We start from the raw sequence: 26,196 nt of genomic DNA, 5'->3' as shown, positions 1-26,196 counted from the left end.
TCTGCCACGGATCCACAGGAGCAGCTTACCAACTCTCCTGATCTTACTCCTTTCTCCCGCTGTCCTGATCGTTGAGACCGATCTCCTGAGTTTGACAGGAGCTGTAATATTCTTGTTTTACTCGAAAATCCTTACCTTTTCACGAGACTGTCTATAGCTGGAGAGAATAAACACACTTTCAGTGTTCCCCATCAGGTACTTTCACACCATGAACACAGTAATTAAAACTGAGAGGACTTCTCCTCTTCGTGAAACTTACAACCTGACTTTTCATCCCGTTCATAGCATTGTCTGCTGTCTGAGACCGAGACCGTGATTCCATATGTGGCCCTCAGGGTCCAATAATTTGCAGACCCCTGCTCTAGATTTAGGGACTTGTAGATGAGGTTGGCATCACTGACTCATCGTGAAGAATCTGGTTTAGTGAAACTGAGAGTCAGACGCGATGGTATTGGTGATAAAGGAGCAACGCAGGCGGCGTTCACACACGGAAGTGTGTCTTGGCTGCTGTACACCTGGTGCTCGCCAAGCGGTGCACGCGGTTACTCCAGAATGACCTGCGACATTTGGTAGGTGTTGGTTGAGTGTCGATCAGCCACTTGGGAAACGGCTGTGACGTACAAGCAAGCTGTAGCCTATAGATCGTTACTCCTTTCTTTGTCAGCACAGATGTTCAGGGTATGTTCTGGTCGAGAAATCGGACGCCCCTGTTGCCAACTGTTTTACAAACACCTCGCCAACGGCCGTAGCCGTGTTGAAGCACCGGATCCCGTGAGATCTCCGAAGTTAAGCAACATTGGGCGTGGTCAAGATTTGGATGTATTGCCACGCGCTGTTGGTGGGGGATAAGGGAATGGAGGAGCGGAAAGGAACTGGCCACCCTACCGCACGTAAACTCCGGCTCAGGAACACCTCTGCGGAGGTTCGGACCTGCCTTCGGGCAGAATAACCCTTACCTACCTTATTAGATAAATCTGAAATTGGAATTGGATGTTTTGCATCTTTGATTTTTTTTAACGTAAACTTTTCCAGTTGAGTGCGTCGGCGATGATGTTTGTAGTTGTGTCCATTATGTAAGAAGCACGAAGAGAGTTTGGTTAATGATAGTGCATACTGTAGGATTCACCTTGATGTAACCTCTCCTTTCATGGGAGTAAATAATGGTAAAGGGTACTGATTAAGAAGATATCTTTTTCGTTTCTGGGTTTGATTTTTCTCTTCAAAGAGAAAGTAAATGAGATATGCCCTTTTAAAACAAACTGCCGTCTTTGACCCTCAGTCCTCACTCAACCTGAGGCATGAAACACAGATTTTAAAGGATTGGGTAGGTGTATATTTAAAGTTTCCGAAAGGCGTAAAAACAGAAAGTAGATCAAATAGTGAGTTACGCCCTTTAAAAAGAATCTATTGATTTATATAAATATAATTTAGTCTGCACACTTCAGATTTTGGCCCCGTGCTTAGTATTATTCTCCGATTAGGTGTACCAAGTCGAAAGTAAGCTCGGTTCAATTTCTTTCTCCCTGTCTTGAAGTTTCTCTCGACATCACGGGAAATCGGCATTAAAGTTCAGTGATATCCGAGGAGTGCTTGAAGCTGTAAGTTATCTGATTAGTATAGAGCCATTTGGGCTAGCGGTTAGGGTCACGCAGCTGCGAGTTCGAATCTCGCCGTCGGCAGCCCTGAAGATGGTTTTTCGTGGTTTTCCATTTTCATACCAGAAAAATGCTAGGACTGCATCTTATGGCTATGGCCACTTCTTTCCCATCCTAGCGTCGCCGAAATAATAATAATAATAATAATAATAATAATAATAATATAATAATAATAATAATAATAATAATAATAATAATTGATTAGTATATCCAGAATGTTCAGCAAAAGTGCAAGAAAGATAAAATTGAAACGGCATATGGGACAATTTCGCAGGCATCATTTTTAAATATCTTGAAAAAATAATTCTTCTTTCGGGATTACACAGTTTGGCCAATACAGAAAGAGCCTCTAAACTTTTGAGGGCATTTAGACTGACATGGGATCACTACAATAAACGAGTAATGTCACGTAATGCTAAATTGGAACATTACAAAACAGTTGTCCTACCGGAAGCTCTATATGTATCAGAAAACTTAACTTTAGGAGGTCATTCTAAAATTGTAGATATAGAAAAACAACGTAAAATTCTTCTGAAAATTTTCGGCCCCACACAAGAGAATGGAATTTGGATCAGAAGGCGAACTCCAGACCTCTGTAGTCACACAGATAGTTTCATCAGTGCTGTACGGAGGAGACGTTAGACATTTTTTGGACACATTTTTAGAATGGATGGTAATTAGTAGGGCCCGGATGTTTATGCAGTATTAGGTTAGCATGCAACTTACTGAAGCGAGTAATAAGTAGAGTCTACCCGCACGACGGTAATGCCATGAGGTTTCCATAAAAATTAGGAGTTCGGCCCATTAGAACCCCTTGAATGTATGTTACTCCCACTATATTACGTTAGAACGGACTAGTCGACATTTCCTACTAAGTAATTTTGTTACTAGTCCGCTCTAACGTAATGCAGTGGGAATAACATCAATTCTAGGGGTTCTAATGGTCCGAAACCCTAATGTTTCTGTAAACCTCATAGCATTACCGTCGTGTGGGTAGACTCTACTTATTACTCGCTTCAGTAAGTTTGCATTCTAACCTATTACTGCATAAACATCCGGGCTCAAATAAGGAGACTCACAAGAAATACATTCAATCTAATGAATTCCCAAAATAAGGGAATGAATTGGCAGGAGGAAACTAGAGAAGACGTGAAAGAATTGAATATCGGGGAAAACATCATGAGAAATTGCGAAGTCTTCAGGACCTCAGTATATAATCACACATTTGTGGTGAAAACTAGCAGCATGACGAATACAAAGTGGTCAGAAGAACGGAAGAGGCAACACAATGCGTTCATATAGAGATTTTGGAAGAATAGGAAGGCGAAAGTCATCAAGCCAAATGAAGTTCCAACGCGTTCTATGAATGGGCATAACGAAACAATATTTTATTAGTTTACAGTGGCGTACCAATGTTAAGGTGTCCAAAACCAAGTTCTCTCTTAATATCAGCAGCATCAAAAATTGTGCTTAATGAAAGTTGTACCGAGCTCGATAGCTGCCGTCGCTTAAGTGCGGCCAGTATCCAGTATTCGGGAGATAGTGGGTTCGAACCTCACTGTCGGCAGCCCTGAAGACAGTTTTCCGTGGTTTCCCATTTTCACACCAGCTAAATGCTGGGGCTGTACTTTACTTAAGACCACGGCCGCTTCCTTCCCACTCTTAGCCCTTCCCTGTCCCATCGTCGCCATAAGACCTATCTGTGTCGATGCGACGTAAAGCAACTTGTAAATGAAAGTTGTCGGTTGATTTATACGCACGTAGAACTCCTGCGGGACAAACTTCCGGCACCTAGACGTGTCCGTAAACCGTAATATAAGGTAGTGATACATATACAGTATATCTTGACGATTTATGCAGCGGAACCTGCAAAATGATCTGACTCGCAGAAGGTTAGACGTGTCTTGGTCCGTGGAAATAGCCAGGGATGACCTTGACGAAGGTCTGTCTTTTGCTGCTACTTCTTCAACATTGGGTGGATGTAACACTAAGTGCCAGAGATAACCAACTATCGCTGCCACGCCTGGACACAATGCAATCTGCGTGAAGCACGAACGGCACCTGCAATCCTGTCATCGCGTGCCCCCACTCTCACGCCAACCAATTATTCTATTTAAGAGGTAATTTTTTGAAGGGGAAGTTTTTGCGTGACACTGAATTACAATATTTTTTATGCCCCTTTTGTGTAGGGTTCATGTTTAATCCCGCTGTTAATTGAGGCTGGGAGATTTTGAAAATTTAATTGAACTGCCTGATTTTTCCCCCTCCTGTTTTCGTTTCTGTTTCTCCACTGAAGTCTCGGGGATTTCTCCATAGTGGTAAGAAAATTCCCGCCTTTGTGTGTGAAGGCGATTGAAAACAGCGACAGTAACCCCTATCTGTTGGAAGAGGTGACTTCAGGGTTTGGTTGGCAATCACGAGGCTCCTAGCTGAGTGTGGAATTATTTCCACTTGTGCCAGCTCTTCTCTTTTGTCTTTCTTAAGCGAATTCCTGCGGCCAACTCTTGTTCTTTTCCGGCCCCATTGGTAGTATGTTTGCGTGGTCTAGGGATCGTTTCATTCTCACACCCTTTGTGCCCATTTCTCCTCATTCTCTTCCATTTTTCTTCTGATTAGTGTTAAAAGGCAGGCTGCATGAAGACTCTTCAGACATTTTTATTATTATTTAGTGTATGGCATAAAAACATATATACAGTTGAATATATTACAATAACAAGAATACAGTATTTCATGTAAGGAAGTCGAGCCCTTCCATCCACTCTGAGGCTACGTCCGCACCAAAGGTGGCTTGCATGGGTAGGTGCCTACATTATTACTATTATTATTATTAAAGCGTCTTTATTGTGGCGAAGTTAGGGCTCCCGGCCCTTTCTTACACTTAACCACTTCATGTATATACAATGTATATTTTACATAAAATTTAAACATATGAAATCTTTACAACCTAAAGTATAACTAAAGCAACTAAAGTATCACTAACTAAACTAAGGTGAGTAAAGTATAACTAAATTATATAAAGGAACACATTGCAATAAACAACCATATTCACTCTCATTCATGCATCCCATTCACACTCAAGAAAGACTGGAAGTGTTTAAAAGATGACGCTGGCAAAGGATTTTAAATTTTGTCTTAGATTTAGCTTCCCTGATGTCATTGGGGAGTTCATTCCACCAGCTCGTGGCGGTGATAGTGAATGATCTGTTGTAGGTTGCGGTTCGATGCACAGGAATTTCTAGCGTACAGCCTGACCGGGTATTGAACAGGTGCAGGGAACTATGGTAGCGAAATCTGGTGGATAGGTAAGGAGGAGTGTTTTCAGAAAGCACTTGATACACCAAAGTAGTTGCGTGAAGTCTACGTCTGTCATTCAGTCGTAACCAAGATAATTGTGTATAGAATGGGGATACATGGGCGTATGGTTGTATGTCGAATGCATACCTGATGCATGCATTTTGGGCACGTTGCAGTCTCATGCTTTGCTCGTTATTGATACCAATAAAAACTGTATCACAGTATTCGAGAATTGGAAACAAGAGCGATTGAATGAGCTTTATTTTCAAGGACCGAGGAAATATATTTTTAAACCGCTTCAGAAGATGCAGGCTTTGATATACCTTTTGGCACACTTTCATCACATGTTGCGACCAGTTCAATGTTTCGCTTATAGCCACACAAAGATTCATAACTGTTTCACTAAATGGAATAATGGTATTGTTTAGTGCTACAGGAGGAATTTCGTATTGTTTTAAGACGTGTAAGTTTTTTGAAGTACCAATGATTATTGCTTGCGTTTTAAGAGGATTAATTTTGAGATTGTTACTCAATGCAAAATTACTTATGAGACTTAAATCAGCATTAACTTTTTCTACAGCACTCTGAATTTTATCAGTTCTTGAGTGGTAGTAGATCTGCAGATCATCAGCATAAAGATGATACTTGCAATGTGTAATCGATTTGGCAACATCATGTATGTAAATTGCAAACAGCAATGGTCCAAGTACAGACCCTTGGGGGACACCGAGGGGTTTGTTAAGCCACTCAGATCTGCTATTATTTACTTTGACACACTGACGGCGATTTTTGAGGTGGCTTGCATGGGTAGGTGCCTACATAAGTGTATAGATAGGCGCTTACGTAGGATGTGCAGTGGCCGGAGCTCCGTTAGTTGCTCTCAAGACGAGGACGACTTAAAAATGTCCTCGGTGTGCCAGGGATGTCTTACCCCCACAGAGTTTCTCTTCGGATATGTATTGCAAGGTTGCCTATAGACGCCTGTCATTTTTTAATTATTTACCTTCACCGATATTTTACGTAAAGATATTGCTCCTTGACTATGCAACCCGCTAAGTGCAACCATTTAGTGATTTGACTTAAGGATTACAGAACTTGGAGACATATCCATGTCTGATAATTCACTGGGAGGTAATTCCGGAGAGAATAAAAGAAGAATACGGCAAATCGATCCCGTAGAACGGCCGAACGATTTGGACAAAGCTGTTTTTAATAAACATCTATATGTTAAATACAAGGTGCGATCAAAAAGTTTCCGTTCGACTGCTGTACTATCCTCAATCGGGATGCCAGTCATGCAAAATCGCCGTGAGCGTTGAGGCACTCATCCCACCGACGTACCAGGTTGAAGATTCCCGTGTGGTAAAACTCCCGTGTCCTGCTGCGTGAAGCATTCCGTAACCGCCTGCTGTACAGCCTTGTCTGACGGGATGCGTCGAATCCTCAAGGCCTTTTTGAGGCGACCGAAAGAGTGATAATAGCATGGGGAGACGTCAGGACTATAGAGCGGTTGCTCGAGTGTCTCCCACTTGAGTTGGCGTACCGCCCGCTTGTTGCTGCCCGTAGTGGATGAGACTGGCCTCCCATATCGACCGGCGTCTTGTGTCGAAACGGAACTTGTTGCACCATTTCACAACGGTGGTTTTCGACAGACATGCTGCCCCATACACAATCTTCATTCTCCGATGGATGTCCACCGGTATTTCTCCTTCGGCAGCCAAGAACAGAATAACAGCACGTTGGTCCTGTTTGGACGCATTTGGTAGTAACATCGCCATAGTTCACGTGACCGCATTTAACGCACTCTCCTCGGCAAGACAAGACTTCCACACTAATCCCTTTGCCTACATGTCCGTGATTATATACTCGCATCAGAGTCGTCCTACGTTGAATGTCCACTGCAGCAACGCCCTGAAACGGAATATTATTGACCACGCCTTATCATATAATAATAATAATAATAATAATAATAATAATAATAATATGTCTCTTTGGTTGAATGTAGCCTCCGGTTCAGAGGGATCCGGGTTGGATTCCCTGCCACGTCGATGAAACTCTCTGGGCTCAATTTCTCGTAGGATCAGCCATATCTACGCGGATGCTCCCTAGGTAAAACGACAGTGTATTAATTTTTATATTACATTTGTGCATATTCTTCTTATTCCTCCAAAGGCCTAAGCCTTGTTTTTGCAGCGATACTTTCCTTTCTCAGCACTCCTTTTCGTTCAAAAGTATGTGGAAGGGTGACTTGTGACATCCGTTCTACTACAGAATATTTACTGTTGCATCTCTGAATTTCAGAAGTGCGACGCGAGTGGCGTCATGCTGATGATCAAGCAGGAGCGTCCCGACGACTCTTGTGTGCCTGCCACATGCAGCCGTTCCTTGGGATCCATGCAGAAGGTGCCGTCCCTCAGCGACCTGTCCGACCCTGAGAGCTCTCTAGGTGAGTACAACAGCCTCCTTTTACTTTAAAGTTCATTTTATGTTCTTACAGGTCTACCAACATGTTACGATTTGATCCTGTTGTTTGTTGTCCTAAAGAAAATTACACGATGGTCCACCACTATGAAAAAACCCTAGTGCTTGGGTCGTCAACTTCTTTTAAATTGTGGGCACCACTCACGTGTGTCTACGATCATCATCAAATCAAGTAACTTTAATTATTTTTTCATTCTCCAGATTAATGATTTTTTAAAAATATATCTCGGAATTCAGGTGATGTACAGGGTGAAGTCTCTTGTAGCTACACATGAACAGTTCTGCAGGTGTGAATCAGTTAATCGTGATCCTGCTTTCTTGAGATTCTTCATAAGTTACGAAGCTTTCTCACATAGGTAGATGATCATAAATTTGAGATAAACACTCCGCAGTATTTAATACCCTTAAGTATCTTCCCCTCGTGAAAACTCTATGAATTTTTCCTTTTCTTAGCAAATATTTCAGTGCTATAGAGGGCTGGAGATCTATCGAATAATGTTCTGGACGAGCAGCCATATTATTCTCTTCAATAGCCTTCATTTTTCTGAACTACTGTTGTCTTCAAAATACAAGAATCCCTATCAACTTCGTGTTAAGGGGTCTTAAGTTGCTAGCCAAACTATTATAATGGATGAATAAAAACACCACCACCCTGGTCGTACAACGAAGTTTAAATTACACAAAGCCATTACGCTTTTTTTAAAATGCTATTTGTTCGGGGCGTCGACCTATAGAGATCTTTTACCCCTACTTGCACCATGTGATACGAACCTGCATGTAATTGGAATAGAGGAAGTGTAGAGTGTTGAATGTGAGGAAAGGAACGTCCCCAGGCCAGGGATAATAATAATGTAAAATTAAAAACCCCTGATCCAGCCGCGAATCGAACCCGGGGCCGAACAAGCCATTATGCTAGCGGGCACTTGAAAAACTAGCATACCGACTATACTCAATGTCATTTTAAGAGTACCATGGTATTCGCGACCACGAGGTTGAGAATGTAAGTTCTAGTGCAAAGTTTTCTCCACCGTATTTTAAACACTTCAGTATCTTCCGCTCCTCAAAAGTCTATGAACTGTTCCTATTCTAACAAATGTTTTACCGCTATGAAGGTTTGGAGATACATCAATTCAAGCTCTCAACGAGTGACCGTATTATTCTCTTGAACAGCCCAAAACATAGAACAACATGTACTAGTATTTCCTGTGGGGCAGAGATGGACGATAGGAATGTGCAAACTTTGGTAGTATATTTGAACATCAGTTTAGCGGAGAATTAGCTGCAATAACGCGCGTTGAAATCTTGCTTCTGCCTAAATCTTTCGGAAAAATGTCGCCTCTCTCTCGGGTTAGAAACATACGGCGTGAGTTGAATTTTTCTACAGAGATGTCTTTAAAATAAGTCCTTTTTTATTGCTTCAGGTCGCACAATTCAGAAAAGAGATGGATTCTTTTAAGTACAGATGCTATTCTCCTCCCACTCCAGCGCGTCAAGTTGGCTGGACGTTATTCAGCAGAGACTAATTAGAATCAGTTTTCTCGAGGGCACAACCCATCCTGGTAATGTATTCACCGTTAAACTAGTAGTGAATTCGGTATAATTCATTGTAACATAATTCACTCTATACTGTCTACTGCGTATTGCGGACGGGCCTTGTGTACGTCTCAGACGGAAGGCGGTGCGAGCGCCTGCTCGCTAGGGCTTAACGTTGCAGTCTAAAGAGATCCATAGGAAAGGCCTAGGAGTTGGAAGGAAGCGGCCGTGGCCTTAATTAAGGTACAGCCCCAGCATTTGCCTGGTGTGTAAATTGGAAACTACGAAAAAACCTTCTTCAGGGCTGCCGACAGTGGGATTCGAACCCACTATCTCCCGGATGTAAGCTCACACCCGCGCGCCTCTAACCGCACAGCCAACTCGCCCGGTAGTTTATGATTTTATGAGTTTATAATTCATATTTTATTTTGCGTCATTAATCACTTTAATGCTCGCTCATAAATCCATACGAAGAACGGGTAATTTAGCTACTTTACAGTATGTCTCTAGCATTGACGGCGCGTGGAAAAAGACATTTGGCATTCACTGGTTTGGAAAATAACGTGCTCAGACCTCTTGTTACTTGATGTTTACGTGGATATAAAATAGTGACATTACTTGATCAGTAAAGCTACTTTTCTTTGAAGGCACACGGCTGCAGCTCGAAGTTACTAAAAACGTTGAGGAATGAAGGAGAGAATATATGAAGTGCTATTTCTTAAAACTGGTCCAGTTTCCTCTGATTTTGAAGACGTTGCTTGCGTAGGAATAACTTCTTCAAGAACGTATTTGGCAGACTGTTGTTATTTATGTCTTGACGTATTTTGCTTTTTTTTTCATCATATTAAGGTAGGGATCGTCCGACTCGTTGCCTGAATGGTCAGCGTACTGGCCTTCGGTTCAGAGGGTTCCGGGTTTCGATTCCCGTACTACACTACCAACCACCACAGAAACACGCAATAGTAATTACATCACTCCATAGAGCGTTGGTGTCAGGAAAGGCATCCGGCCGTAAAACAGGGTCAGTTACACATGTGCAAAGCAATTCGCAACCGCGACCGCACAGGTGGGAAAAACGGTAGGAAAAGAAGAAAAAGAATTAAGGTAGGGATCCCATATTTCGTCCCCTCAGCAGATTTGGACTTGCAGAAATTCAGGAATATTATGAACAAGGTCTATATATTACTGAATATATTCTCCAATTACGGGCAAGTTACAGTGAAACTGTTATAACGTAAGGTAGTCAATATTAAACACTGCAAAAACCAGACTACCCAAATGTGTTCGTAATTTCGTCCCCCACCAAATTTATTAGAAGGACGCTTAATTTTAATATATTATTCCTTCCTGACCTTACCAAACACTTTCCCTGTAATGAATTACTTGAAGGCCATTTATGAAAAATGTTTCTTGGTATTAGTATTTCAGCGTTGCTCGTGGGATTTTAAGCGCTTGTAAGTTTGTAACCCACTATCTTGTCACTTACTGCCTTAATAGTCTCTTTCATAGCCTCGTTATCACTCTGATTGTGTTTTCCCATCCTAAAATAGTAATAAACTTCATAAATAATATATAAAATGAAGGGGACGAAATTACGAACATACCCTGATTTTTTAAAATTAATGGCCGCTACAGGAACTCACGCCAATCACTTCACTGTAGCTATTACACGCCAGGACGACTGAAATGCAATCCACTATTTCATACACATATGAGTGCTCACTGTAGGAATAGCAGGCTCTTAATTTGTATGCTGCACTAACTCAGCTCAACATGAAAAACGGATCTTCCTTGTACACGGAAAATAAACGTGGTGCACGCAACCAACTCTCAGAAGACAATGTGATGAGGCTACGCGTGTGCGCGCGGCTAGACATTAGGTACCAACCCCGAACCGTGCAAAGTGGAAATCCCTAGGGGACGAAATAAGTTGCGGGGACGGAATTTGAGCCCCTTTCCTTACTAATTAAAAATTTCAATAATTACAGTACATGAACTTAGGTTGCGTAAGCCTATTGATGCTATACAAATCATAGTTACCAAAATATTCTGGTTCATTGCGGTTAATTACATCAGAACCGCAAAATTGTGAAATTAAAATCACTTCAAAACATACGGCAAATATTAACCGCGCGCTCTACCAGCGCTTCGGCTAATTTCGGGGCTGATCGTGTCCATCGCTGGGCCACGTTTTCCCTGCTTCTCATAGCCCCTCGCCTTCCTCACCATCCTTACGTCCCACAGCCCCGCGTCCTCAGTCCTGAAATTGAACCTCTTCGCTGTTTCCATAGAGCATCCGAGTGTTGTCAAAATCATCGCTAAATGCGCGAATTTACAGAGCTAGTTAAAGGAATAGACACTTGTTAAACCATTTTACTGACACTTTGCTATGTTGGGGGTTCACTGAACGCACCGCCACTGTTCTGTAGGTAAATAATATTGTTTGCACAGAGGCGCTGTACAGGTTTGCTGTTTGCCGTCAGAATGGCGCCCTGCCGGGAGCCTCATCTCTCCCCTGCACTTCAACCAAAGATAAAAGCCTATGAATCACCCATTCTCTGCTCATTGTTGTTGAATGACAACTACCGCTGCTTTTATCAGCCCATTGTACAATAGCTGGCGACAAGGTGCACCACGAAGAATAAGAAAACACGTTACACGATCAACTTATAACAAGAAATTGAAATTTGATTAAATTTCCCAGACCAAAATTCGAATTCGATTTAGGATAGGTTAGGTTTAGCTATTGCCGAATTTAGGAATTTAGTTTCCAGGGGGCTGGCTTTTTCTCCTTAATTTCTTTTTCATTTTACTGTAAAATTTGTTTTTAATTGTAGGATGTTCATGGGCAGCAAAGTCAGGATCAGCAGTTATTTTTGTGAGCTCCTGTACGAGAGCACATTCACGACACGGATATGTTGTCTTCCCGTTTGCGACAGATAATGAAGCAACGTCTACCTAAAACAACGTCTGAGTCGAGCACGATCTTCCATTGCATAAACAATATTCACCCGGTGCTTAGCTAAACGTCATTTAAAGTTTCAATATTGGTTCCAAAATGGAAATAGAAGTATCTTCCATGCAACTCTTTGCTTGTCGCAACCAATGAAATTCGTCGCCGCGTGCGGCAAACATTAGTCAGCTGTCGTTTTCCTACACAACACTTATTCTCTTTACTACACGTTACTCATATATGGCTAAGCATGAACATGGCTTGCTCGCAGATAAGAATATCGCTTTCGGTGGAAATAAAATCTCATACTATTAGCGACGCTTAAAGGGACACGATACCGTACGAGGAAGTGTAGATTTTATTATAGTGTTGTTAAGGTGAGTGTAATCGAAAAAGCTTCAGCGAAGGGAAAATGAAACTGTATTACTGTGAACCGAATGAGTTTTAGATGTAGCTTGCATTCTGTAGATCGCATATTCGACACGCATCATCGGCAGCCCTGAAAAGTCCTCCGTTTTAAAGTGTCCCACAGATTTTCCGGTTCTGATCCTGGTAGTTGTTCTTGGCTCATCCTCTTTCAAACAGGCCTGCTCGGTTCACCCGTAAGGACGTGGGTTCGGTTCCCGTCAGGAAGTCGAAATATTTAAGAAATGTCCACTTCCGAGAGCCTCCGTGGCTCAGGCAGCAGGGCGCCGGTCTCTCACCACTGGGTTCCGTGGTTCAAATCCCGGTCACTCCATGTGAGATTAGTGCTGGATAAAGCGGTGGCGGGGCAGGTTTTTCTCCGGGTATTCCGGTTTTCCTTTGTCATTCATCATTCATTCTAGAAACACTCTCCAATATCATTTCATTTCCTCAGTCAGTCAGTCATTAATTATTGCCCCAAAGGAGTGTGACAGGGTTCGGCAGCCGGCTCACTGTCTATCCTCGATATTAGATGGGGGCTTCATTCATTCCATCCCTGACCCAGCCGAATGACTGGAAACAGGCCGTGGATTTTCAAATGTCCACTTCTGGCGGTGCAGATGGCCGTGAGGTTCACTCAGCCTACGCCAAAAATGACTACCATGTTAATTCTTGGGGGCAAAGACGGCCGGGCGCAGAGCTAACCACTCTACTCCACCACGTGCCCATGTTACGGATAGCGGGATCCTTTATCTTCCACCCCTCCAAGGGCCTCCATGGCCTGTGCGGAGATGACTTTGCTTTTTCAACTTTTTTTTCTCTTCATGAACAGATTGATTTCTGTGATTTGAGTGCTGTTGACACTTAAAAAAAAAAAAAAAAAAAAAAAAAAACTTTCCTTGTGAGAGTGCTCGTGTGAGTATGTGGGGTGTCGCGGGCCTCAGGGAGAGAGCTGGGCGGAGGCCGGCTCGGCTAATGAGGATGCTGGTGATTATCCCATCAGTGCGGGGCGGGGGAGGCTCTGCCCACCTCAGAGCTCCTCGCGGGCCCACGGCCTCCGAACACCACTTGTTGGCACAACACATCTTCCCCCCCCCCCCAAAAAAAACCCCGCTCCTTCAACTATCCACGAACTTTCAAGTTTGAGGTCGATGGCCGCGACTTCGTCATCCCTTAACCCGGTCTTCTCGACCCTAGAAACATTCAGCTAGCGACATTTTGCAGCTATTAATGCGAACTAACAATGAATATTGAATGTTCACGATCGCATTGTTACCGAAATCGACCTTCAGCCAATAGGGAACATGCATGATCCGGGGTTTTAATTAAAAATATGCTAATCTGATTCAAAATTTCATGCAGAATTCAAAAATGTGATCAGAATGTACAAATAACTCCAAATGTGATAAAAATCTACGAAAATGTCACGTCACGCAAGCACGCGATCTCATTGGTCTGACGTCATCGTACAGGTTGACTGAATTAGCAGACGAAGTAACACATAGTGTGCTGTGAGAAGCAGGATACACCTCGCGTATTTCTACTTTACGTTAGTGTCTAGTATGGTTAAATTCGAGGTCTATACATTGGATAATAATCTGAGTGGTATATTTTAGAATTAAAATGAATCCTGCGCAGACAGTGAGGCAGAAAACTTATAAATGGTGTAGAGTTCCGATGTGCACCATCGCATACCATACCAAACAAATTGTTTATAAATGTTCCAAAGACGCTAAAACTAGGGAGAAATGGATTTTAGCGAGCCGGAGAAATGCTGGTGATATATCGGAAAAGTCTACAGTTTATTTTTTTTAAAAGATTTTAACGTAAGATGAATTTGTTTGAATTTTCAAATCACTTTTCCATGTCAGCTGTTCTAGTGGTAAAACTTTAAATTTTAATGTATGATGCTTTATTTAAATGCTTCAATTACATCTTGGAATATGAAAGTAAAAAACAGTGCATTAAATAATGCAGATTATTAAAGTATTCTCCAAACCTAACCTATGTTTTGGGTGATCCATGTCAAGATAATAAATCAAAGGGGTTATGAACCATTTTGACAGCTCTATTTCTACCAAAATATCTTGGCATGGGACAGTTATGTATGTCTTTATTGAGGAACTTAATTGGTAAAGAAATTTAGGCTATATCTAAATACTCTATAATGTAACAAAGAATAGGCGTGTACATCATGAAAGGAAACAACGTGAATTTAACAAATGTATAACTCTACACAAAACCAATGCTTGTCTGTTGGGGTCTTATAAGTTAACAATGCTCAATTATAATAATTATCATAATATTAATGAAATAAATAACATAATTGCACACAGGTGAAAATAGTGATGTAGGTGTTTAAAATATTATCCAACTTAGCCTAAGTTTTAGGTTATACAAGCCAAGTCAATAAACCGAAGGGTAAAAATACCGCGCGAGTTGGCCGTGCGGTTAGGAGCGCGCAGCTGTGAGCTCGCAACCGGGAGATAGTGGGTTTTGAACCCCGCTGCCGGCAGCCCTGAAGATGGTTTTCCGTGGTTTCCCATTTTCACACCAGGCAAGTGCTGAGGCTGTACCTAAGGCCACGGCCGCTTTGTTCCCATTCCTAGGCCTTTCCTGTCCCATCGTCGCCATAAGACCTATATGTGACGGTGTGACGTAAAGCAAAAAAAAGTCGCAGCACCCAAAGACATTCCTGTATTGAGCGACTAAAATGTCACCGGGACACTTTTCTTTCCTGATATGCTCAGCTTGTTAAAAGCCAAATGTAATTAATGTTATTGGCTTCACGCCCCGCTAACTACTTCTACGATTTTCGGAGACGCCGATGTGCAGGAATTTAGTCCTGCAGGAGTTCTTTTACGTGCCAGTATATCTACCGACACGAGGTTGACGTATTTGAGCACCTTCAACTACCACCGGACTGAACCAGGATCGAACCTGCTAAGTTGGGGTCAGAAGGCCAGCACCTCAACAGTCTGAACCACTCAGCCCGACTTGTGAAAACTAGATGAAGTCATATTTATCTTTATCATGTTTAACTTTTTCCCTCCACAAAGATATTTAATTCTCTTTCATGGGCCCCGGAAGTGGGTAGGCCAGTTGTCCCAACCATAAATATATATATTTTTTGGGAATGATAGATTATAGCCCTATAGTACTATGATCTTTCTTTCTTTCTTTCTTTCTTTCTTTCTTTCTTAATCAGTGTATCCTTCAGGGTTGGTTTTCTCTCGGACTCAGCGAGGGATTTCACGTCTACCACTTCAAGGGCAGTGTCCTGGAACGTGAGACTTAGAGTATGGGATGAAACTGGTGAGGAGGGCCATTACCTCGCCCAGGCGGCCTCACCTGTTATGCTCAACAGGGGCCTTGTTGGAGGATGGGAGGATCGGAAGGGATAGACAAGGAAGAGGGAAGGAAACGGCCGTGGCCTTAGGTGCCTGGAGGAGAAGTAGGAAAATACGAAAAACCACTTCGAGGATGGCTGAGGTGGGATTCGAAACCCTTCTACTCAGTTGACCTCCCGAGGCTGAGTAGACCCCGTTCCAGTCCTCGTACTATTTGTTTTCAACTTTCATGGCAGAGCCGGGAATCGAAACCGGGCCTCCGGGAGTGGCACACATTAACCACTACACCACAGAAGCGGACTAGTACTATAATGCTACCTATATGTTTATGTTAGTGCTGAAATCCGATTTCTTACTTTACTAATGCTGAAAGCCCGAAAATGTAATGTTCTTCTTTAATAGGGGAATCAGTCTAGAAGGAAATGTTGAAAGTGATGTGATATCTATCCAGGTTCGTTGTTATCCTAATACTATGGGTTACAGTACATTGCACGTATATAAAAGACGCCACTTACAAACTTGCTTGTTATCCGCGAATTTCTGCGGCCACAAAAGTCACTATTTTTCAAGAATGATGACATCTACACAGGGTAGATTGTTTGACTGTGCTGTTTCGAACCTTTCTTCTGTCATTTCGAAGTTATTCGCGATCGTGAATAATAAACAATCGGCTTTTAGCAACGGCTGATGCACAACGGCTGATAGAGCTCCATGCGGTACTGGATCGTGACGTCACAGCGCGCCGCTTACGTCAGAGGCCGTTTCACTCGCCTTGCGGAAAGGCACTATTAAATATTTTTTTAATGGTAGAAAACAAGGCAACACACCACAATGTAATACGTTTACGTACTATTTCATTGGTGTACTTTTCAAAAAAAATATTTTTGAAAATGATGCATGTTCCCAATTAGGTCCTCTTATGTGGATTCGGATCCCACTGGTGTCCGGTTGGCCATTTTTGTTCTGTACTTAAGAACTCATCAACACGTACTATATGGACGTAACACGTCTCTGACTTGGCCCACAACGGGCGACTTGCACGCACTCTACAGTGTGATGGCAGTAATGCCAGACCTGTAGCTAAGATCCTTTCGAACAGAAAAAATATATAACCTACGCCAAGTCTGGCTCCATGGCTAAATGATTAGCGTGCTGACCTTTGGTTACAGGGGTCCCGGCTTCGATTCCCGGCAGGGTCGGGAATTCTAACCATAATTGGTTAATTTCGCTGACACGGGGGATGGGTGTATGCGTCATCTTCATCATCACGACGCGCTGGTCGCCTACGGGCTTCAAATCAAAAATCTGCATCTGGCGAGCCGAACTTGTCCTCCGACACTGTCGGCACTAAAGCCATACGCCACTTCATTTCATCTACGCCACCATAGCTCGATGATAGAACAACCGACGCGAAATCCTGAGGATGTGAGTTCGGATCTTACTGGTGTCCGGTTGGCCATTTTTTTTCTATACTAAATATTTCTTCAACGCGTACTATATGTATGTAACACTTAGTTTGAAAGTCGATTTTGATTGAACTGAGAGTACTTCGCAAGCAGAAAATCCCCATTGCTATTATCTCCTGGACGGAAATACCATTGGAAGGGTTTGAATCCCACCGTCGGCATCCCTGAAGATAGTTTTCCCTGGTTTCCCATTGTTGGGTCGTCGAAAACCTTCGACATGTTAGTACTACGTTAAACCCCTGGATATGAAGAATACATGTCATTCGCCACTAGTTTAAAATTTCTGACAGTCGCTACCCACTGCCCCTGGTTCCCTCCCCGGAGGCAATGGCCGCTGCAATAACAACGGGAAATTCCGCAGGACCATCCTTCCCACTCGCTAGCCCCGCTTTCTCGCATTATTGTTCTGTGTATCATAGTGTTTGGGTCAAAGTTATAGTGACAGTCGATGTTGAATCGGCAGCAATTTTTACCCTTACAGTTGTACGTAGGTTGGAACTTAAGTAGTGGCAACTATTTATTTACAACAGATACAAAAGAGTTGCATGTTAGCAACCTTTACTGTTCTTCAATGTGGTCACCAGCGTTGTGTATAACCCGTTGCCAGCGATGTGGAAGTCGTAGCATACCTTTAGCAGAGCCTGTTCTGTTGATGGTGCGAATGGAGCGGTCTACTGCCTGTCGAATCTCTACAGCAGTTCTGAGCTCACGAATCGTCTACTTTCGATCACTGTCCAGTAACGCGGCAACAACATGCACTTCTTCACTGATGTTCGTAGGGCGGACTTGCTCGATGAATGTCCGCCACAGTTTGCCGACCATCGTTGAAGGCTTTTACCCAACGTGCCACTGTTCTGTAAAGCAATGCAGATTCCCCGCAAGCCTCTTGAAGACCTTGATGACACTGTCGTGCTGTACGACCTCTGGCACATTCAATCTTGATCCAACTCCGTTGTTCCTGTTTGGAAAACATAGTGACAACGTTACGTTAGACACAAGTGACTGTGTTTCTCTCGCTTTTTGCGCACGCGGGTGATGTGGGAAGGGCGAGTCCATTTTGCTCTGAGGTAAGGTAGGTATTAGAGATGGGGAGATTCTGAACGAGTGATTCAAAAGGAACGAATCATAGCACTGAACGATTGAATCATGATTCAGTGAACGAAATGAATCGACTCGTTTGTGAATCGAAATTTGAATCGAGAGATGGCAGCCGCAACTCGTTCCTTGGTTCCTCGTTCGTTCTGATTCATATCGCCAAATCGGGTATCCACCATTTTTGAATCAATGACTACTTGTGAAGAACGACTCTGTTATTTTTTATTTAACCTGAACTAAAAGTCCTGTCCACAAGTCAAATACTCTAAGCTAACCTTACAGGAAAAAATGTTTTTTTAATAAGAAATTATCACGTAGTTTCAAGTCACACACTTCTCGGAACTTTAATATACACTCAACTTGCAGCTCGTTGCGAAATGTTAGGTTAAGTTTACTTCAAGGTTCCCGTTTATGTTCTTGTTCTTGTGAACTAACGTGTGAAACATGGCCACAAAAATGTTCATAACTACTATAAATTTCAAATTCGATTCTCGTATAGTTTCGAATGGTAGCTACTTAAGTTTGGAAAGGATTAGTCAGACAGTTGTGTAGCATTTCTCGACAGTAACCTCTAAAAAGGATATTACTCTTTTTAAAATGCTATCAATTATTATTATACCTTGAACATTTCACTTCTTGTAACATGTAAACATGTAAAGCAGTAGCAGTTATAAAGAAAACGGAATGGTTCATCTGAGCACATGGTTTCGCTTTTGGCTGTCCGTCACGTGGTATTGGAGTGAACGAACTAAATGAACGAATCAGATGAACGAATCATTTTAGTGATTCGGTTCAAATGAATCGGTTCTTCTAAAAGAATCAGATTCCCCATCTCTAGTAGGTATGTAAGCAACGTGTGCTATCAGCGACAATATTAGATTCCGTTGCATAGCGTCTCCAGAGCAGTGTTGCCACTATTTAAGTTCCAACCCTTGTATTTTCCCCCAGTAGAGGCAAAAGGTTGCTACTTACACATGAGAAAGTGGATCTGGAGGAAAGTTCAAATTTTGAGCACTTAATTCTAAGTAGGGTTCGGAAGTTGAAGACCTATAAATTGCCTAAAAAGGACGACCTCTGAAATGTCCAAAAATGTAAAGAAAAAGGACCTAAAATGCGATCAAAATTCATTCATAATTTTAGTTTTAATTACACATATAATAAAGGAATATAACGTTTAAAAATGCAAACTTCTGGTGGTATGCAACACTCAGTGCAAAAATGAGTGAAATATTTCTTCTTCTGCTTCTTTATCTCAGCCTTTTCCCACAGCACGTGGGGTCAACGTTGCTTTGGTGGATTCTTCTCTTCCATAAATACCCAATGCTTTTTCTCTTAGATCCCCGTCTACCTTGTCTTTCCATCTCATTTTTGATCTTCCTCTCTTTCTTGACCCTTCAATTTCCAGGTTTCCCTTTCTTTTCCCCACGTAGTTCTCCCCTCTTCACTGCACATGTCTTGTAACTCCACTCATCCATCTTAATATTCTCATTTCTGCCACTTCCATCTTTCTCTCTTGGGCATCATGTATTTTTAAATTAACATACAGTCAGTATTTCGAAATAATTTCAATTTCTCTCCCGTCTCTTCTATTCTTCACTTGTCCGAATCGTTGGCTGAATGGTCAGCGTACTGGCCTTCGGTTCAGAGGGTCCCGGGTTCGATTCCCGGCCGGGTCGGGGATTTTAACCTTCATTGGTTAATTCCAATGGCCCGGGGGCTGGGTGTTTGTGCTGTCCCCAATATCCCTGCAACTCACACACCACACATAACACTATCCTCCATTACAATTACACGCAGTTACCTACACATGGGTAAGCCTCCGTGGTTCAAATCCCGGTCCCTCCATGTGAGATTTGTGCTGGACAAAGCGGAGGCGGGACAGGTTTTTCTCCGGGTACTCCGGTTTTCCCTGTCATCTTTCATTCCAGCAACACTCTCCATTCTCATTTCATAGCATCTATCATTCATTAATAAATCACTTTGGGAGTGGTGACCCCATCGTACTAACAGCCTATATCTGCTTCATTCATTACATCCCTGACCCGGTCACTGACTGGAAAACAGGTTGTAGGTTTTCATTTTCATTTTCACCTACGCATGGCAGATGCGGCCCACTATCATCGGAGGATCTTCCTTACAAGGGCTGCACTCGGGTAGAAATAGCCACACGAAATTATTATTCTTCACTTGTGTTTATTTCTCTATTACTCGGAGTTCGATTACACGAATTTCTCCATTTCACGAATGAACAGTTTTCTCCATAGAAGCTGATGATATTCTGTAACTGGAATTTTTTTGTATAACATTTACTATACAACACAGCATTTAAGGTGTGTGTGTCATTGTTCCTTCACGTATCCATCAGACCTCGGTATGGGTACATAGTGGTTGTCTGTCCACCCGTGGTGCATTGACTATAGGCAGTTCGAGCTGCATGATCCTACATGCAGATTCAGTCGTATGTAAATGTTTTTACAGCAATGACTGTTGTTGAAAATTATGTGGAAGAAAAGAAGCTTAAGAGTGAAAACCAGAAAAAAACTGACGGATTTTTCCGATGGTGTTAATGGAGGCATGTTTATGTTCCTCTACTGCATGAATTGTGTCTTCAAGGAGTTGCTAGTTATAATTAAAGTGATAAAATAATTCGAGTTAGTTTTTGTATGGTTAAATAACATTTATTAGACTGCAGTATCAACACGTAGTTACACGTGATTCGATTACGTTCAATCCTCAAAGGCGGAAATTCTTTGTATCTGGAAATGTCGATAACTCGAAATAAAATTCAGCTCCCGAGGTGATTAGAGATAACGAGGTTCGACTGTAAATGATTTTTTTTCACCTAGAATGAATTCAGCGAACCTGCAATGGACATTCTGAAGAAAGAAACTGAAATTATTACAGTTGGATTCCCATTTGGTTTAACTACACTAGGGTTACAGAAATGGGATGAAGGGGACTCTTACCTCAGTTGGCTTTGCAGTGTATCACAATAGTCATCTCCAGGTTCTTGAGTGTAAACAAATGCAGTAGAGACAATACGCGACGCTTACGGATTTAGCCTTGTTAAAATGGGAGACAATTCGCAAGTGGCGCTCCTAGTGGCGTGACCTGAAAATTAGCGCTAAATTCAAATATAAGTGGAAATGCATATACAGAAACGGATAAATAAATTACGTCTAGAAAGAAAGTGTTACTAAGATATTAACTTCAAAGTTGCTAAAGCAATTCTGGATAAAGAAATGAAAATTTATTTAACAGGTTATTATTTAGAGACTGAAATTAGACATATAACAAAGATGTGAAATGGACTGCTGTGAAAGGGCTTGATCTTTCATTTATGCATTACCTGAACTTTCACGGCTAGATTTGTCATTTTCTTTAGTTTAAAAGCACTGTATCATGATATTGACACTTGTCAATAAAAATAAAGGCTCATTCCTTACACACATGATTCAATTAATTTATATTTAAGAGCTGGACAATTTTCCTTTTAACTTTAAGCCTACTAATAGAAAGAAAATCTATAAATTTACCCTCAGGAACATTCAAAATTTCCCTATAAGCAATACTTGCCATTACATTAGGGTAAAGCAAATTTGCATCGTCATATTGTTTCAACAAAACATGTACATTTCTTAAATCACCCATATTTCCTTCAGTGCTTGACAACGCATTATGGCATTCCAAATGGGGTAACTTGGAACACAACCAGCCACAGACATATGCATATGCATTTTCTTGAATTAAATCAAAACCTACAGATCACACTTACAACAACACATCGGTATTGAAGGTTAACTGCTGCACTATACAATAAAATAAGATTATATTTTAAACCAGTTAAAATATGGGTCCTGCAGGGCAAAAATTTTAGAAGTACTATAAAAATCTCTTTATAACTGGAAGAATATATATGTAAACACAATATTTAGTTACGTACATTTTCTTGTCACGAGGGAAACGGAAGAAAGACCGCGATTCCTTCTGCACTTCATAGTCATTGCAGCCAAACACAGCATATACCTTTCCACTCTTACTGAGAGGAGATAATAAAGGAATGACACACGCTGCTATTTACTTACGTCAAATTAATGCAAACGCATAAATAACGCCAAAAACTTCACAAACAAATACACGTGCTCTTATGACAGAGTAAGTAACTCCCAGGTCACTCCGCTAGACAGAGCTCTAATCGCTGTCCCTCGATATCTCGCAGAGTGTCGCGTATTATCTCTGCTGTATTTTTGTGTAAAGGATCGTTGGTTTTCAGACGGCACGTTGCGAAACATCGACAAACTTCTCTCCACAGCAACGGATGTTAAGGGTTCATACTTGAAGCAAGTGATATTTTTCTTATCTTCAAAAACACTCGCATCAAAATGTTTTCCTCTCATTGTATAACTTACCTTGCAGTTGATTTGATACCCCTTGTTTTTCCAAGCACTAGTTTCAGTTTTCATTTCATTTTCAGTTCATTTTCTCCCTTTTCACATATTTCAGGTACATGTGTTTACTAGAGAAAAGACGTTTAAGAGGAGACGGATGAACTAATGATGATTCGAATTGAGAATGGGCAGTAAAAATATAGTCGGAAAAACGTGAAATTGAAAGAAAAAAAAGGGTCACTCAAAGGCAAAATATGACAAAACCCACCATTTTCTGGCCCACAATGACCCAGAATGAACGTATATTATGTTGGGCTTTGTCTTGGGAGCCAACTGCCGTAGCCTTGTTGAAACACCGGATCCCGTGAGATCTCCGAAGTTAAGCAACATTGGGCGTGGTCAGGAGTTGGATGGGTTGCCACGCGCTGCTGGTGGGGGGTAAGGGAATGGAGGAGCGGAAAGGAACTGGCCACCCTACCGCACGTAAACTCCGGCTCAGGAACACCTCTGCGGAGATTCGGACCTGCCTTCGGGCAGAATAACCCTTACCTTACCTTGTCTTGGGACACACGAAAAAAAAACCGGATTCTTCCTCAACTTCCAAGCCTTACTTATAAGTATATGAGGAACGAAGAAATGCGTGCTGTGTCAGCGTTTCTTCGGCCTAAGGATATTTCCGACGGCACCCTGGAAATACATTCCAGAGGGCCAGACATTGATAAGTTTTTCTGGATTTTTCGACTATTTCGTGGATCGGATCGAAAACGAAGTTACAGTTGAGCTTTGGGGTTTTAACATCAGGCGTCATCGAACCAAAAACACTGTCGAACGATGATACAGTAAAATTAACGCCGAACTTGGAAGACCGATTCCTCGAGTCTAAGACCTAATTAACTCTTTAAATATAAAAGCAAGGAGCACAGCATGGTTTTCCGTGGTTTCCCATTTTCACACCAGGCAAATGCTGGGGCTGTACCGTAATTAAGGCCACGGCCGCTTCTTTCCCATTCCTAGGCCTTTTCTGTCCCATCGTCGTCATAAGACCTATGTGTCGGTGCAACGTAAAGCAAATAGCAAAAAAAAAAAAAGTAGTTAGAACACCTACCAATGTCTCATAATTCGCCGGCATGTAAGAGGAAATAAAAATGACAGAAATCGGTCCGGTAGAACGGACGGACGATTTGCCAAAGCTGTTTTTTGTTAACACTTAGATTAGCGACGGAGCTCAATTTGAAGTCAAAGTAACTGACAAAGACAATAGCTGACTTTAAACACTCGTATATGCAGTAGATATTGCATTCATCCAGTCCAAATTCAGTGAAAAGTGTGCTGGGAATCACTAAAATTCACTTGGCTGTTCGAGGCAGACCAGGCCACTTGCGAGGGTGGCGGGAAAGCCTCGTGATAATACTCCTTATTGGGAGCGAATGTCACTAGTAGCAATTTACTGGACACCGATATGAATTCCCTCAGTTTTAAAATTTACACTGTGGTAATTCCCTGGGTTTTTTTTTTCATTTCAAATATGATCCTAACATACGGTAGCCCCACTGTCGGCAGCCCTGAAAATGGTTTTCTGTGGTTTTCCATTTTCACATCAGGCAAATGCTGGGGCTGTACCTTAAGGCCACGGCCACTTCCTTTCCACTCCTAGCCCTTTCCTGTCCCATCGTCGCCATAAGACCTATCGGTGTCGGTGCGACGTAAAGCAATTAGCAAAAAAAAAAAAAAAAAAAAAAAGAGTAGTAACGGAAATGCGCCTAATATCGCACCTAAGATCGTATTTCTATGATCATTTTTGTATTTTTCAGCAAGCTTTGGCCTCCCCTCGAAGTTTTGCAACCTCCATTACTGTCAAATGTACTATCAGTACGGTACTCCTTGTATTTCTTAAGAGTGCACACTTTTGTTCGAGCCTGTGTTACAGAGCAGTGTTGTTTTTAATATAGGCTAATACATGTTCCCAGGTGTCGCACTGCATGTTCTGTTACCGAGTGAGAGAGATTCTTGTGAACTTGCGAGTCCCCTATCTGACTTACTAATGGAGGAGGGTTCGTTAGCATGTGTTTGTTTGTAATTCCTACTGCGCACTAGTGTCACTTCTGACCGCATGATGGATCACCGAGCGCTACTTAATGTATAGTGGATGATAGCAGCTTTGCATGCGGATAAATCCTCCACGTTTGCACCACATTATTCTAGAACTGCTCCCCGCTTTTGCTGCTGGTATGTCGCTCACTGTAGTCGTCTTAATAATAATAATAATAATAATAATAATAATAATAATAATATATGCATATATGTATGTTTAGTCCTCAGCCCGAAGGTTGGTTGGATCCTCAACAGCTCCACCATCAGCTGTCATAGGTGGCCTAGGCATCACTGAAGAGACGTACTAGGGAAATGAGGAGTGAGGTAGTTTCCCGTTGCTTTCCTCATCGAGCCAGAAGTTGCTATTACATAATCAGTCTGCCAAGCCCACTGAAATACATGCACCAACCGACCCTATGAGCAATATTTTCACACCATTCATAGCAGGGACTGGCTGCAGAAGGAATGGCATTACTAGCATCACTCATACCTCAGTCACTTTCATTTTGTCAAAGCCAAGGATAAAGCTGAGACAGATCAATGAAAGTAACAAGATTGCTCTAGCCCATACCAGAAGACATAGTGCACTGTAAACACTAGGTCCCGCCAGCAAAGGCATATAATAATAATAATAATAATAATAATAATAATAATAATAATAATAATAATAATAAACAGGCAATGACAGACACGCAGTCCAAGGTTAAATTCATGGGGGAAACCTCAGATCCCTTTGAAATCAAAACGGGAGTAGGACAAGCAGATGGACTCTCGCCTTTACTCTTCAACTGCCTTAAAAAAAGTGATACAAGAATGGCGCAAACAGAAATTGTTCCTCAAAATTCACCAACCAATCACTTTAGGCAGAGGAAAACTAGCAATAGATTGCCTAGCCTTGGCAGACGACTCAGCAAACTTAACCCGAGACATTTCAACAGCCCAACATCAGATTGAACTCCTGAAAGAAACTGCAGAAATGGTCGGCCTTCAGATATCTTTTGAAAAGAACAAAATACAGGACCTGCAACAAACAATCACCAGATTCGTGGAGACATAATGTGGCAAAATTAAACGAGTATCACAATTTAAGTATCTTGGCGAAATAATTTAGGAAAATTGACTCTAAACAAAATCCAATGAAATCAGGTGTCCAAAGATGGAAACTGCGCACGAGTAACCCAAGATGATAATAAAAATGTATCTCCAAGCACAAAACTAAAACATTACAATACAGTCAATAAACCATAATGTATTTATTGATGATGATAATGATGATGATGATGATGATGATGAAGAGATGCTTGTAGATGGATCTGCAAAGAAAATAACCAAAGATAAAATAAAGAGGTTTCAGGACAGATTGAAGCCCAAACGACTGTACAGAATTTCTAAAGAACTGAGGAAGGCAAGATCTGAAAGAATGAAAAAAGTACTGAGAGGACAGGGAAACACGGCTCACTAACCATTGATGGATCTATCGTACCC

At 41.9% G+C, this 26,196-nt stretch overlaps 1 protein-coding gene across 4 annotated transcripts in view; it reads left to right on the top strand.

The window, feature by feature from the left end:
- pnt (pointed) overlaps nt 1-26,196 on the top strand; it is a 942,655-nt gene that overhangs the window by 255,195 nt on the left and 661,264 nt on the right. For all 4 annotated transcript variants that reach the window (XM_067156752.2, XM_067156750.2, XM_067156751.2 and 1 more), the window contains one exon: nt 7,251-7,395. In XM_067156752.2, the coding sequence (XP_067012853.2) occupies nt 7,251-7,395 (145 nt within the window). The remainder of the gene's footprint in view (nt 1-7,250; nt 7,396-26,196) is intronic.

Source organism: Anabrus simplex, chromosome 12, assembly GCF_040414725.1.
Source record: "Anabrus simplex isolate iqAnaSimp1 chromosome 12, ASM4041472v1, whole genome shotgun sequence".
NCBI lineage: Eukaryota > Metazoa > Arthropoda > Insecta > Orthoptera > Tettigoniidae > Anabrus > Anabrus simplex.
The sequence above is the reverse complement of the archived record's forward strand: the minus strand, read 5'-3'. Positions and strand labels throughout refer to the sequence as shown.